Consider the following 16,330-nt stretch of genomic DNA (forward strand, 5'->3'; position numbering starts at 1 on the left):
ATAGAAAGGAGGGTGAACTTTCCAGCAGTACCCCACACTCACTGTCTGGAGCTGAGTCACTTGCCTGTTCCTGAACCAATCTCTTATCCGGAATCAGTAAGGCCCTTACTTGAAGTTAGAGGATGAAGTTAATTTCCCACAGGCTGAGAAGGGGAGTAGTTGAACAAAATTTGAAATCTGTTGGGAAAGAGGAAGAGGGAATGGATGTTTGTAGACAGCCAAGAGTGTCCTTTATACCATTCATCATGCACTTGCCCCCATCACAGCTGTGAGCCTGGTATTGCTGTGGGCTTCTGCCTCCCTACTACTACTGGAAAAAAAAAAACAAAAACTACTCAGAGTGTGAGTTCTGTGAGTTCAGTTTTATTTGGGGTTTACTGAGGACTATAACCTGAGAAACAGACTCAGAGAGCTCTGAGGACCTGCTCCAAAGACATAGGTGGCATATAAGGTGGCTTATTTAACTCTGCATGTAAGTGAAATAAGCAGGGTTGACAACACACAGCCTTGACGTACTCCTTTCCCAATTCTGAAACAGTCCGTTTTTCCATGTCTGGCTCCAACTGTTGCTTCTTGACCTGCACACGTTTCTCAGGAGGCAGGTCAGGTGGTCTGGTATTCTCATCTCTTGAAACATTTTCCAGTTTGTTGTGATCCACACAGTCAAAGCGTATGTATGTGATTTGAGTGAAGGGGGAGTAAGTGCAATTAAACACATGCAATTAAGTACGTGCAATTAACACATCTCAGTAAAATGTCGCTGCTATTTACGAGGAGCAGATGTCTCCATTACTGATTTCGGTGCTTTTCTAGGTATTAGAACATGCAAGATAACGGGGTCATAAAAATTTCTCCTGAAAATACTTACCTTTCTGAAGGCCCATTCTGTCGGTTTTTCCCAGAGCACAGGATGCCTCCTTTCTGACCTCCCGCTGATTTCCGTTCAGGGTGTGTTGGAAGTCGGCAAGCGCAATAGCTAATGACCTCATCCTTGCAGAGCCGGATGGCTGGTGACGTCCTTGCTGGCACCACTGCATCTCATATCCTCTTGGTCATGAGATCCTCAACCCAGCTCTCTCTAATTTTTAAGAGCTCAGCTTTTTATTGGACATATTACCAAAGAGGCTTAGTCAAAAAAACCAAGGCCCATGTTATCATCAGACTCTTCCGATTCTTCTTTGCTTCTGCTTTCTGCTCCTCAGCTGGGGCAACAGTGGTGGGGGTGGGGGGACAGGACCCCCTGCTGGGGCAGGTCTACCAGCCCCGCCCCCTGCCATCCCTGCCGCTCCCCCCCCCATCATTGCAGATGAAGTTCCCGATGCTGACATTGGCCGAGGCCTTTGTGAACAAGCCTGGCCAGAAGGCTCAACATTTACACTGACTGCTTTAATGAGGGCATTGTTATCCTCTGCAACCATCACCTCATCCTCATGCAGGATGAGGGCCGAGTAGACGCTGATGGGCTCCAAGACCGAGGCCCTGGTGAGGGCGAGCGCCAAGCGCAGGTGCCAGGCACAGTGCTAGCGCAGGGTGAAATGACGGTCTCACTCTAACGCGGTCTTAGCTTCCCTGGAAAGACCGAGAAGCTTAACCCAGCTGAGGGAAGGGAGGTCTCAACCCATCTCTTGAATAGCTCTCTGAAGAATGTCTCCTTTCCATTCTCCTGGCTAATTGCATTGGTTCAGGTCCTCACCACTGATCTCTATTTATACCTGAATTTGATTCAGTGAATTAGTATTGAGCCCTTTCTTTCTTTGGCCTTGCTACACAGCAAGTGGGATCTTAGTTCTCTGACCAGGGATCCAACCGGCACCCCCTGACTTGGTACTCAGCGTCTTAGCTCCTGGACTGCCAGGGATGTCCCTGGAGTCCTTTAAAGGCCCAAAGATCCAACACAGTTGGCCCTCCTTTTTGGAGTTTGGGGACTGTTGGAAATGCTGGGACTGAGGCTGAGCCTCCAGGGCTGAGTAGAACTTACCAAGCAGGTAAGGGGACACCTAGGTGAGGGTATGGTGTGCTTTGGAACAGAAAGCATCAGTATAGCTAGACTTGGATTCTAGGGGAGCCAAGGGAAGAAGCAAGTATGGCATAAAAGGTGAGACAGAGTGGAGAATGGAAGATAGCAGGCTGGCCCAGGTTGTGAAAGGAGCTTCTTCCTGGCTCAGCAAATGGCCTGCTAGTCTGTGAACTTCCTAGGCTCTGCTCAGGGAGCTTGTATTCACCCTGTCAGCCCAGCTCAAATGTCAGTCCCTATGAGTCATAATCACATACTTGCCTGGTCCATCAGAGCTCAAATGTACCTCTGTGATAGCCCTTTCTACACTGGGGGCTGCCCTGAAAGAATGCACAGGCGGCCCACTGCACGAGGATGTTCAGCTGTGGCCGTGGGTAGGGGCGGAACCGTGTTCTGCTGACTGCCGTGTGTCCTGGAGTGGGTGCCACATCATTTGTCCAAGAGCAGGTTACCTTTTTCTACTTTGTACAAAAGCTTCATGTGCTTAGTTGCATCCTTGTCCACATTAGACCATAGTTATTTGCTAAAACTTTGCCAACAACACACGCACACCCAATGCTCCGTATTATCAACAGTCATACAGCAGTCATTTTTTGCCTTTCTCCTTAGGGTCAAAATCAGTGCTCACAATTATTTATTGGGGGAACAAATGAATGCACATATCTGATAGGATGACCATTCTCTTGAAAATGTGCCTGTTTCAGCTTAAATCAGTCCAACTGTGACTTACCGGGTGTACATGTTTTCTTCTGGACACATCTCACATGCTTTCATGGACTCACAGATGCTTCATCTTCTTTGTCTTGGAAGAGATCTAGAACACACTGTGTCAGGAACACCTGGCTGCGATTTCTTCCCATCCCCCAATCTTTCTCACTGTGTCCTTGCTGACTGTAGGTAAGTCCCAGGTGTACCAGGAAAATGGTGTACTCCTGTCATGCTGTTGACAAGGTGAAAATCCATCTTTGTTTCTTTAAGAAAAGTTTTCTGTTTTTTTTTTTTACTGTAATGTACATCTTGTGGGATCTTAGTTCCCTGACCAGGGATTGAACCCAGGCCCTCAGCACTGAAAGTGCAAAGTGCTAACCACTGGCCAGCCAGGGAGTTCCAAAAATCCATGTTTGAATCAGGATTTTCAGAGTATCTTCTCTCTTGCACGTTCAGTCCAGAAAAGAAATCAAATGGATGATATTATGGGTTGAATCCTGTCTAAAATATGTGAAGTCTTAATCCCCCAGGACCTCCAGATGAGACCTTATTTGAACATAGGGTCTTTACAGAAGAAATCGAGTTAGAAGGAGCTCATTTGGGTGGGTCTCTAATCCAGTATGCTCGGCGTCCTTATAAAAAAGGGGAAATTTGGACAGAGTATAGGGAGAATTTCATGTAAAGATGAAGGTAAAGATGTGGGTGATGTTTCTATAAGCCAAGGAACACCAAATATTGCCAGAGAACCACCAGAAGCTAGGATATTGCTGTTGAATTTAACAAGAATGTGAGAAACCTAGACAGCATATTAAAAAGCAAGACATCACTTTGCCAACAAAGGTCCATCTAATCGGAGCTATGGTTTTTCCAGTAGTCATGTATGGATGTGAGAGTTAGACCACAAAGAAGGTTGAGCGCCAAAGAACTGATGCTTTCCAACTATGGCGCTGGAGTAGACTCTTAAGAGTTCATTGGACTGCAAGAAGATCAAACCAGTCAGTCCTAAAGGAAATCAACCCTGAATATTCATTAGAAGGACTGATGCCAAAGCTGAAGCTCCCATACTTTGGCCATCTGATGAGAAGAGCTGACTCATTGGAAAAGATCCTGACGCTGGGAAAGATTGAAGACAAAAGGAGATGGGGTGAGTCGGGGGGTGCAGCAGAGAATGAGATGGTTAGATAGCATCACCAACTCAAGGGACATAAATTTGAGCAAACTCCCAGAGGCAGTGAAGGACAGGCAAGCCTAACTGTGCTGCAGTCCATGGGATTGAAGAGTCGGACACAACTTAGCGACTGAACACACACACGCACACAACCTCTGATGAAAGGCATTTCCCCTCTTGTGATTCTCCAGAAGAAGTTGTGGTAAAGAGATCAAGTTTGATCTGAAGTGTCCTGCTCTCATGCAACCAATCAAGGATCTGTGGAGGAATATCTGACCCCTGAGACAGGAGGAATAGCAGCCAGTGCAAATCCTGGTCCTTTTATGGTTGATACCCACCCTCGGTACAGTACTCCCAAAATCTGCTGGCACCACACAGCAGGGAATAACTAGTTAAACACAATGATCGTCAAAGTTACTTTCATATCGTATAAGAAATTTTTCTTTTTAACATTAGAAGGTTTCTGTATTGTGGGGCTTCCCGGGTGGCTCAGTGGTTAAACAATCCACCTGTTAATGCAGGAGACACGGGTTTGATGCCTCATCTGGGAAGATCCCACATGCCACGGAGCAACTAAGCCCATGGAGAACCAGAGCCCAGAACTCTAGAGCCCAGGAGTTCCAACTACTAAAGCCCACACACCCTAGAGCCTGTGCATTGAGAAGCCTGCCCATGGCCACTAGAGATTAGCCCCCACTCTCCAAACTAGAGGAAAACCCACAGAGCAACGAAGACCCAGCACAGCCAAAAATAAGTAAAATTTTTTTTTAATTCTGTATTTTTTAAATACTCCCAGCTGTCAACTGTGATAAGTTACCTTACATTTCGAGACCAGATTTGTTCCACCTTGAGGATTCTGAAATAATCCACATTAATCACTTATCAGCACGTCTGAGTCATTCATGATCTATAACGGCTCAAAGAAACGCTCAAAGAATGAGTTTGTTTTAAATGCCTCACACATTTTCTTCCAGTGTGTTCTAATTCTTCCCTCCTGAATCAGGGTTTAAACAGCAGGCAGAAATAGTACCGATCTTTATGTAATTTTATTATTCATCTGTTCCCGGCTATTTTCATAAACTTTGTTATTTGAAAACTACACACAGAAGAGAGCCAAGATTTCATTTTAAATTAAAAAAAATCCTTCTGTGATTTTTTTCTTCCTGGGGGACTATCCAGGCGGCATGTCTCATCTGGAAATTGTCACTCCCATCTAAATATTAAGGTGACATTGCTTCTTGCAACAAATTACTGTCAACTTTCTTTTTCAGGGCATCTCTCAAGAAGACCTTCTCTTGCGCCTGCTGGAATGTGATGTTGTCATTTATAACATCACTGAGAACCCCCAGCAAGCGGAGGAAGCCATCTGGGCAGTCTCTGGTCAGTGAGATGCACCCTTGATCTCCAGGGGTGGGACTTTCATGCCATATACCTTACCTAAGGGCCATCCCAGGAACACCAGGCAAATTAGAACCAGGGGAGAACTGATCTGAAATTTACCTAAAACAGGAAGTGAGATCAAACTAGTGGATATGCCTATGGATAATGTTACAACATACCCAGAGGCATATGAAAATATTTAAGAGTTTATATGAGCAAGAATCAATTCATACTGGGAATTCCCTGGAGGTCCAGTGGTTAGGACTGTGTGCTTTCACTGCCAAGAGCCCGGGTTCAAATCCTAAGATCCCCACGGCTAGGCAGACAAAAAAAAAAAAAAGAATCTATTCATGTTGGGTAGCACCAAATTCGAAGTGGTTAGGAGATCCACTAACAGAAACTAGGGGCAAGACTGAGAAAACCCAGAAGCAAGGCAATTATTTGATTGGCCACAGCTTAAGTATTAGTCGCTCAGTCATGTCCGACTGGGAGAAGGCAATGGCAACCCACTCCAATACTCTCGCCTGGAAAATCCCATGGACGGAGGAGCCTGGTAGGCTGCGGTCCATGGGGTCGCTAAGAGTCGGACACAACTGAGCATCTTCACTTTCACTTTTCACTTTCATGCATTGGAGAAGGAAACGGCACCCCACTCCAGTGTTCTTGCCTGGAGAATCCCAGGGACGGGGGAGCCTGGTGGGCTGCCGTCTATGGGGTTGCACAGAGTCAGACACGACTGAAGCGACGCAGCAGCAGCAGCAGCATGTCCAACTCTTTGTGACCCCATGGACTGTGGGCTGCCAGACTCCTCTGTGGAATTCTCCAGGCAAGAAGAAATTCCCTTCTCCAGGGGATCTAACTGACCCAGGGATCGAACTTGGGTCCCCCACATCACAGGCAGATTCTTTACCATCTAGGTGACCAGGGAAGAGAAAAGCCAGAAGCATGCAATTATTTGATGGCTGCAGCTAAAGCATTTCCCTTATTTGGGAGGGTCTATCGACTATTTGTGATTAGTTTCTTTAGGTTTGGGTTTGCTCATCTAGGCTGCTAAGGTGCTAGGGCCACCTCAGTCTAATGGCTTCCTTGCTAAATTAATTTAGCAACAGGTACTCCTGAAGGAGAGAATTTTTAAAATTGAAGTATAGTTGATGTGGTGGTTTAGTCACTAAGTTGTATCCGACTCTAGTGACCCCATGGACTGCAGCCCGACAAACTCCTCTGTCCACAAGATTTTCCAGGCAAGAATATTAGAGTGGGTTGCCATTTCCTTCTCCAGGGGATCTTCCCAACCCAGGGATTGAACCCAGGTTACCTGCATTGCAGGATTCTTTACTGTCTGAGCTACAGGGAAGCCCAAAATTGATTATAAAAGTGTATAATGTTATGAGTCACAATTTTTGAAGGTTATACCCTAGTTACAATTATTATAAAATGTTGGCTGTATTTCCTGTGTTGCACAATATATCCTTATAGCTTATTTTATACCTAATGTTATTGTTTAGTTGCTTAGTCGTGTCTGACTCTTTGTGACCCCATGGACTGCAGCACACCAGGCCTCCCTGTCCCTTACCATCTCCTGAAATTTGTTCAAGTTCATGTCCATTACATCGATGATGCCATCCAGCCATCTCATCCTCTGATGCCCTCTTCTCCTTCTGCCTTCAATCTTTCCCAGCATCAGGGACTTCTCCAATGAGTCAGCTGCTCACATCAGATGACGAAAATACTGGAGCTTCAGGTTCAGCATCAGTCCTTCCAACGAGAATTCAGGATTGACTTCCCTTAAGATTGACTGGTTTGATCTCCTTGCTGACTAAGGGACTTTCAGGAGTCTTCTCCAACATCACAGTTGGAAGGCATCAATGCTTTGGTGCTCTACCTTTTTCATGGTCCAGCTCTCACAACCGTACATGACCACTGGGAAGACCATAGCCTTGACTTTACCCTAATAGTTTGTACCTTTTAATTCCCTACCCTTATCTAGCCCCTCCCTCTTCCCTTTCCCCACTGGTAACCACTAGTTTTTTCTCTAGTTCTGTGAGTCTCCTTCCTTTTTGTTATATTCACTAGTTTGTGTATTTTTTAGATTCCACATATAAGTGATATTAGACAGTATTTGTCCTGCTCTGTCTGACTCATTTTACTCAGCATAGTAAGTCTATCCATGTTGTTACAAATGGCAAAATGTCATTCTTTTTTTTATAGTTGAGTAGTATTCCAATGTACACACACACAAATATATATCTATCTATATGAATTCTTCTTTATCCCTTCATCTGTTGAAGGACTTTAGATTGCTTCCATATCTTGGCTATTGTAAATAATGTTGCTGTGAACAGGGGGTACATGTATCTTTTTGAATTAGTGTTTTTGTTTTTTCAGATATAGACCCAAGAGTGGAACTGTTGGGTCATATGATAGTTCTATTTTTAGTTTTTTGTGAAACTTCCATATTGTTTTCCACAGCAGCTGCACCAACGTACATTCCTGGCAATAGTGTACAAGGGTTCCCTTTTCCCCACATCCTCACCGGAATTTCTTATTTGTTGTCTTTTTGATAACAGCCATTCTAACAGATGTGAGGTGGTATCTTATTGTGGTTTTGATTTGCGTTTCCTTAGTGATTAGTGATGTTGAGCATCTATTCATGTGTTTGTTGGTCATCTGCATTTCCTCTTTGGAAAAATATCTATCCACTTCTGCACATTTTAAAAATTGTGTTGTTGGTTTTTTTGATGTTGAGTTGAACGAGCTGTTTATATATGTTGGACATTAATCCCTTATCGTTTTTACCCATTTGCAAATAGTTTCTCCCCATTAGTACATTGTCTTTTCAGTTTGTTAGTGGCTGTGCAAAAGCCTTTAAATTTAATTAGGTCCCATTTGTTTATTTTTCTTTTATTTGCTTTGCTTTAGGAGATAGATCAAAAAAAAAAAACTGTTATAATTTATGTCAAAAAGTGTTCTGCCTGTGTTTTCCTCTAGGAGTTTTATGGTTTCCAGTATTACAGTTAGGTCTTTAATCCATTTTGAGTTAATTTTTGCATATGATGTTAGGGAGTTGTTCTGAGTTCATTCTTTTACATGTAGCTGTCCAGTTTTCCTAGTGTCATTTATGGAAGAGACTGTCTTTTTCTCCATTGGGTGTTCTTGCCTCTTTTGTCGAAGATTGACCATAAGTGCGTGGGTTTATTTCTGGGCTGTCTAGTCTATTCCACTGGTCTATGTGTTCAAAGAATAGAATATTTTTAATCATTTAAAGAAATGAAAGATTAATGTTCAAAATTTAACCTTTATTCATTCTACGGACACTGCTCAAGGAGGTGGGGTTGAATGTATTGGGAAGATACAAAGACAAATAAAAGTGATACCTCAAGACTTTTGTAGGCCCATGGGAGAGCTAAGGGACTCAGGAGAAACTTTTGTGCAGGACAGAGAATGGCATGTTGATACAAAAGTTATCCCGAGATGGATATGACTTTAGGAGAAGAGGAATTATTTCTAACTCTGTGGATTCGATTCAGTTCAACAGATGTTTTCTGATAGCAGGGGTCGGGAAGGAGTTGCAGAGAACACTTGCATGTTTTAAATGCTTTGAAAAAGGTAATAAACTCTAAGGAACAAAGTGATGTTTAGCAATTTTGTGCTTTGTAATTCATATCCTTATTAAATCCAGAGCAACTGAGCTTATTTGAATTGTCATTATAGACCAGGAGGACAGTGAAAAAGACACAAGCACCTTGCTTTGCAGTATTTTTTACTTTTGTTGGGTGCTTCCCTGGTGGCTCAGACTGTAACGAATCTTCCTGCAATGCAGGAGACCCAGGTTCTATCCCTGGGCTGGGAAGATCCCTGGAGGAAGAAGTGGCTACCCACTCCAGTATTCTTGTCTGGAGAATTCCATGGACAGAGAAGCCTGGCAGGCTATATAGTCCATGGGTCACAAAGAGTTGGACACAACTGAAAGACTATCACTTACACTTCAATATCTTCATTTTTGGCAGATTAGTCCAGGAGTCAGCAAACTTTTTCTGTAAAAGGCCAGGTTTTTGGCTTTTCAAGCCAACTTCTCTGCCATTGTAGCACAAATGCAACTATAGACAAAAAAGTAAATGAATGAACCGGGTTCCAATAAAACTTAAAAATATATATATTTATTTATTTATTTGGCTGCTCCAGGTCTTCATTGCAGCATGGGGGATCTAGTTCCCTGACCAAAGATCAAACCCAGGCCTCCTGCTTTGGAAGCACGGAATCTTATCCACTGGACCACTAGGGAAGTTCCATTCAACAAAACTTTATTTACGAAAACAAGCAGCACCTTGCCAACCCCTGAATAAGAAAATAGAAAAACTGTATTTTGGCTTATGTTCAAAGAAATGGAATGAAGCTTCAGGAATATCTGTACCATATTCAGAGAAATAATGATGGGAAAGTACTCTCTCTGGATGTGCGGAAGTCCTCAGGAGCTTAGAATGTTTGATTTCTCATTTATCACTGTGGGCCTAAGTTTCATTCAGATACAAATCAAAAGCATTAGCAATATGTCATATTTCAGAACAGAGCTTTATAATTGCCTGCTCCCCACATTTTGTCCCTTTGCAAATATTGACAGATGATGTATAATTGCACTTTCTAAGATAATTGCACCACCTAAAATAATAATCAGACCTAATGTTTACTGAGTTCTCATTTTGTGCTGGTCTTTGGAAATTGATTTTTTCTGTATAATACATACTCAGAGTTTTCCTTAAATTTTAATTCTTTTCTGCTATAAAACCTGGACTTATTTCAAAAATTTTAAAAAGCACAGGAGGATTTAAAAGAAAAAAAAAATTTCGTGCATTTCTTTCCCATCCCAGCCTTACTCCCCCAAAAAACCTCATTTAACCCACTTGTTCCTTTTAATACACATACACAAAAATGCCTGCACTGATGTCCTTTGATTATGAATTTTAGACATTAACCACTGACTTCCTGCTATAACAGATGAGGCTCAGCACCTTGTAGGATCCCTCTCACTAATCATCACGGGAACATGGTAGGTTTGATAGGGTGGCCTCAGCCTGCAGCGGCTTGGAGCGGGGTTTCAGTTCCTGGCCAGAGATTGCAATCAATCGAGGTGGTGAGAGCATCTAGTCCTAGCCACTAGACCAGGGGTCAGTGACAAGGCCCTGGCCCCTTGGCTTTGCAGAAATGAATTCCCATGAAGACGGAGAGTAGTGAAACAAGTAAAATGTTTATTAGGAGGAAAAGAGTACAAGTAAGTGTGGATGGACACGAGTGAACTCAGAGGGAGTCTGAGTGCCTTTGAGGTAGTTTCAGTCACTTTTTTTTTTTTTTTTTAGTTTCAGTCACTTTTATGGGGCCTTTCTCCTGGGTTTCTTTTGGCAAATCATTTTGATTCGCCAGATTCAGAGTCCATATTTGGTGTATCTCAGGATCCTCCCATGTGTGCGTGTACATCTCTCAGCCAAGATGGAATCCACCGAAGAGGCCTATGGGTAGTGAGCATCACTTACTGTGGAGTGGTGCTCCCTCCCTTTATGAACTCCAGGGCGCCTTTCTGTGCATCCTGTGCATACTAAGGGAGGTCTCCTGACTTCAAGAATGAGAAAAATATGTGGTCTCTTATCTAGAGGCACTTGGACAGCAAGGAGATCAAACCAAGTCAATCCTAAAGGAAATCAGTTCAGTTCAGTTCAGTTGCTCAGTCATGTCCGACTCTTTGAGACCCCATGGACTGCAGCACGCCAGGTCTCCCTGTCCATCGCCAACTCCCAGAGTTTACTCAAACTCATGTCCATTGAGTCGATGATGCCATCCAACCATCTCATCCTCTGTCGTCCCCTTCTCCTCCTGCCTTCAATCTTTCCCAGCATCAGGGTCTTTTCAAATTAGTCACTTCTTTGCATCAGATGGCCAAAGTATTGGAGTTTCAGCTTCAGCATCAGTCCTTCCAAAGAAATCCCAGGGCTGATCTCCTTCAGAATGGACTGGTTGGATCTCCTTGCAGTCCAAGGGATTTTCAAGAGTCTTCTCCAACACCACAGTTCAAAAGCATTAATTCTTCTGCACTCAGCTTTCTTTATAGTCCAACTCTCACATCCATACATGACTACTGGAAAATCAACCCTGAATATTCATTGGAAGGACTGATGCTAAAGCTCCAATACTTTGACCATCTGATGCGAAGAGCCAATTCATTGGAAAAAGACCCTGATTCTGGGAAAGATTGAGGGCAGGAGGAGAAGGGGATGACAGAGGATGAGATGGTTGGATGGCATCACCAACTCAATGGACATGAGTTTGAGCAAACTCAGAGAGATAGTGAAGGACAGGGAAGCCTGGCGTGCTGCAGTTCATGAAGTAGCAAAGAGTAGGACATGACTTAGCAACTGAACAACAACATCGGATCACAGAGAACAAATTTCCAACTCTTTGCCCCAGGGACCCATCTATCGCCTGCCCCAGGTTCTCAAACTTTGATACCACAGTTCTTTTCATGGGGAACTCTTCGGTGGCTCAGCAGTAAAGAATTCGCATGCCAGTTCAGGAGACTCAGGAGACTTGAGTTTGATACTGGGTTTGGGAAGATCCACTGGAGGAGGAAATGGCCACCCACTCTGGTATTCTTGCTTGGAAAATCCCAAGGACAGAGAAGCCTGGTGGGCTACAGTCGATGGATGGCAAAAAGTCAGACACGACAGTGAGTTCCACTCCACTCCAATGCTTAAATGTGTGGAGAGACCTCCTGGAAAATAACAAACCTTTTGGACACCAAATACTCATGGGTCCAGTCCACCACTATTCTAAATTCCAGTGTCTACATATTGTTCATAATCAAGCATCGAGGTGTTACCAAAACCCTCCACCCACAGCCCCCAGCCACCGCTCATGGACTGCTCTACCCCAGCCAGGGACAGTTCGGGGGGTGAAAAATTACTTCTTTCCACAAGGACTTAAGCTGAATAGCACTGCTTTATGTGAAATCATGAGAGGGCCTGGTCCCAAAAAAAAAAAAAAAAAAAGATTGAAATAATGCTATTTATAGCAACATGATGGACCTAGAGAATATCATACTAAGTGAAGTAAGTTAGAGAAAGACAAATATCACAAGATATCACTTATACGTGAAAGCCTAAAAAATGTAAATGAATTTATTTACAAAGTAGAAATAGACTCACAGACACAGAAAAGAAACTTATGGTTATGGATTGGTGGGGGGTGGATAACTTAAGAGTTCAGGATTAACATGTACACACTATTATATATAAACTAGATGAACAACAAGGATCTACTGTATAGCACAGGGTTCTGTAGTCACGGTCTTGTAATAACCTATAATGGAAAAGATTCTGAAAAAAAAAAAAGAATTTATAGATATAGATTTTGTTTTATTTTTAGTTGCTAAGAGTATCCAACTCTTTGTAACCCCATGGACAGTAGCCCACCAGGCTCCTCTGTCCACGGGATTTCCCAACCAAGACTACTAGAGTGGGTTGCCATTTCCTTCTCCAGGGATCTTCCCAACCAGGGGATCAAACCTGCATCTCCTGCACTGGCAGGTGGATTCTTTACCACTGAGCCACCAGGGAAGCTATATAGGTATAGATGGATACAACTGAATCACTTTGCTGTACACCTGAAGCTAGCATAACATTGAAAGTTAGCTATATTTAAAATTTTTTTTAAGATTTTTAAAAAACAGAGAGGCCTAGCCTTCTGATTCAGGCCTCCCACTCCACTCTCCATGAAGCCCGAGAAGAGACATAGCGGGGACCACAGGTCAGACAACCAGGCTTCTAGAACTGGAGTCTGTCCTACGGCTTCATTCCATGATTCTGGGCAAATGGGAAGTGTGCTTCCCTTCCCTTATCTATAAAAACAGAGCTGTTAGCATCTACCTCCTGATGGTAAGAATTCAGTGCATGCGTGTGTTAGTCTGTAGCTTGCCAGGCTCCTCTGTCCATGAAATTCTCCAGGCAAGAATACTGGAGTGGGTTGCCATGCCCTCCTCCAGGGGATTTTCCCAACCCAGGGATTGAACCCCATCTCCTGCTTTGAAGGCAGATTCCTTACCATTTGAGCCACCAGGAATTATTCACTAAAGCCCATGAATTGTTCCCATTCATGCCCTGGTGGCTCGGTCAGTAAAGAATCTGCATGCAATGCAGGAGACACATATTCCTGGGTCAGAACGATCCCCTGGAGGAGGAAATGGCAACCCACTCCAGTATTCTTGCCTGGAGAATCCCATGGACAGAGGAGCCTGGCGGGCTACAGTCCATGGGGGTGGCAAAGAGTAGGACAACAACTAAGCGACTAAAACACCACCATGTCAGCTATAATTACTAGTATCACGAGCCCTCCTAAAGGTGGAAGCACACCGCTGCAGGCCAGGAAATAGGAAGGGGCTGGACTGTGAGCTGGGCGCTGAGGAAGTCGGATGGCTGGAGGGAGGCGGCCAGGAGCAGAGACTAGGAGGGGCAGTGAGGAGTCAAGGGGGCGCCCCCTGGTGTAAAGTCGCTGCTTGAAAGAGGAGTCACTTGAAGTCAGGCTGGTAATGAAAAGTACACAGCATTTTAACACGTTCTGCATGGATCCAAGTAACCACTCCGCTTTTTGGCCCCGCAGCCCTGAATGAAGAAACCAGCCATTTCGAAAAGCGGAAGGTGTTTATTTTGGTCTCCACGGTGATGACCTGGGCGCGGTCCAAACCCCTGGACCCGGTAAGTAGTGCGCTAGCTTTTCTTTTATGCAGCATTGCGGCCTCCATACCTTGTAATCCGCACGCGGAGAGAGCTTTCTACAGTTTTCAATGTGCTTACACTCCTGAACTCTGCCCCTTAATAAGCACTCCGCAGCGTTCATGGATAGGGAAGCCTGGTGTGCTGCATGTTAGCCTATGCCGAACACCTGGGTTCGATTCCTGGGTTGGGAAGATCCTCTGGAGAAGGAAATGGCAAACCACTCCAGTACTCTGCCTGGAAAATCTCATGGAGGGAGAGCATGGTAGGCTACAGTCCATGGGGTCGCAAAGAGTCGGACACGACTGAGCGACTTTACTTTACTTACTTACTTACTTACTTACTTACACTCCTGAACTCTGCCCCTTAATAAGCTCTCCGCAGTGTTCATGGACAGGGAAGCCTGGTGTACTGCATGTTAGCCTGGGGTTGCAAACAGTCGGACACGACTAAGTGACTGAACTGAGAGTTCATGGGCTGCAAGCCACTCCATTCCAAGGAGCCACGTTGTTTTACAAGCCCCTGAGAAAGAAGAGGAAAATGCTGCCTGTCCAACTATAACAAACCTTATCACTTTTTATTTTAAATGTATTAAAAGCGTGCTCTTTTAGACTTAACCTGTACCTATATTTTTGCCGTGTATATTCCCATGCATACATTAAAAGGGAAAATATAAGCAAATACAAAATATAAGCAAAAATATAAGCAAATACAGTGGTTCTAGTATTCCCCAAACTTCTTCAAACTCAGAGTTCAGGGGCTTCCCTGGTGGTCCAGTGGCTAAGACTCCACACTCCCAATGCAAGGGTTTGATTCTCGGGCTGGTGCAGCGGTCAAGAATCTGCCTGCCGATGCAGGAGACCCAGGTGACGCAGGTTCGATTCCTGGGTAGAGAAGATCCCCTGGAGGAGGAAATGGCAACCCGCTCCAGTATTCTTGCCTGGGAAATCCCATAGACAAAGGAGCCTGGCAGGCTACAGTCTTTGGAGCTGAGCTATGGTCTGTGGAGTTGCAAAGACTCAGACACGACTGAGTGACTGAGCACACACTTTCCTATAAAGCTGATATCATCATACTTGTCCGCTGATACCAGATTTTGCTGCTCTGTCTCCATGCCTCTGTGCCTGTGAACTGCCTTTTCATCCCAGTACTGAATCACACTATAATCTTTGAAAAGACATCCTAAAAGGCAATTAGACCAACATGCGTAGTACCTAAGTCAGTATAAAAATGATATGTGCTCAAGGCGACCCCAAGGTGACCCAGGCTCCAACGAGGACGGCACGGCGGATGCTTCCTGGCTGAGCACGTTGTGATAAGCCAGTGATGACAGGATACATTCCAATCTCAGAGATGTTAAAATGGGGAGGGAAAAAGGCGCGTGTTAGACCCGGTGGAATGCTTTATTTATAACAAGGAAGTATTTACGCATTTATCACACTCCTTGCGTCAGAGGTCATTTATTTGTTTAATTCTCTCTCCCTCAGTGGACGCAGAGGTCCTCGAGGGCAGGAACCGGAGGGTTTCTGTCCCTTTCTTGTGAATCTCACTCACCTCCTCCACTTGGTTGCCATCGCCTCAAGAAGCAGGCCTGTCACTTTATTCTTGTTGAAGTTCCAACCCTCAGAGTATCTAGTAAAGCGTCTGCTACAAAACAGTCGTTGGTCACTTGACTGGCTGATCATTTTGCTGGCCTGATTGATTGTCCTCACTCCTTCAGTTATTAACAAACTCATACAGACTTAAGCAAAAGGGGGGTTTATTGACTCATAACTGGGTAGTCAGACAATGGGCTTCAGGTTCAGCTGTATCTAGGAGCTTAAACAGTGCTCAGAACTAACTTACTCTTTCTCTCCCTTCAATTGCTTCTTTTCTCCTCTAGGCTTATTCTCGGGTAAGCTCTCCACTCCTTCTGGCCCCCAGGAGCTCCCAGGCTTATATCCCTAGAGCTTACTTCTCTTCTCCCTTTAGGCCATATCCCTTCCCAGCTCTGGAATATGCCATTCTTCCAGGTCTTACGTCACAGGCCTAACCATGAATCAGTCACTGTGACTGGGGGAATGGAGAACTCTGATTGATCTGGGATCATGTACCTACTTCTAGAGGCAGGAATGATCAGCCTCCTGAACTAAATAGGCCGAGAGTGGGGAAGAGATGGTTCCTCCAAAGAAAATATGGGGAAATGGCTCCAGTGTTAGCTTCTGTGTCCCTTTGGCATGTTCTCATCCTCCCAGCATGTTTTTTTTATTTTTTTTAAAACGATTTTTTGTTGTTGTTCAGTCACTCAGTCATGTCCGACTCTTTGCG

The 16,330-nt window shown here is 44.3% G+C and overlaps 1 protein-coding gene and 1 pseudogene across 4 annotated transcripts in view; one reads left to right on the forward strand and one right to left on the reverse strand.

The window, feature by feature from the left end:
* The window catches only part of AK7 (adenylate kinase 7), a 69,968-nt gene that overhangs the window by 11,979 nt on the left and 41,659 nt on the right, over nucleotides 1–16,330 (forward strand). For all 4 annotated transcript variants that reach the window (XM_055556214.1, XM_055556215.1, XM_055556218.1 and 1 more), the window contains exons 3-4: nucleotides 5,162–5,270; nucleotides 13,911–14,005. In XM_055556214.1, coding sequence (XP_055412189.1) covers nucleotides 5,162–5,270; nucleotides 13,911–14,005 — 204 coding nt within the window. The remainder of the gene's footprint in view (nucleotides 1–5,161; nucleotides 5,271–13,910; nucleotides 14,006–16,330) is intronic.
* LOC129634475 (60S acidic ribosomal protein P1-like) lies at nucleotides 1,127–2,874 on the reverse strand (annotated as a pseudogene).

The sequence above is a fragment of the Bubalus kerabau genome, chromosome 19, assembly GCF_029407905.1.
Source record: "Bubalus kerabau isolate K-KA32 ecotype Philippines breed swamp buffalo chromosome 19, PCC_UOA_SB_1v2, whole genome shotgun sequence".
Taxonomy (NCBI): Eukaryota; Metazoa; Chordata; class Mammalia; order Artiodactyla; family Bovidae; genus Bubalus; species Bubalus kerabau.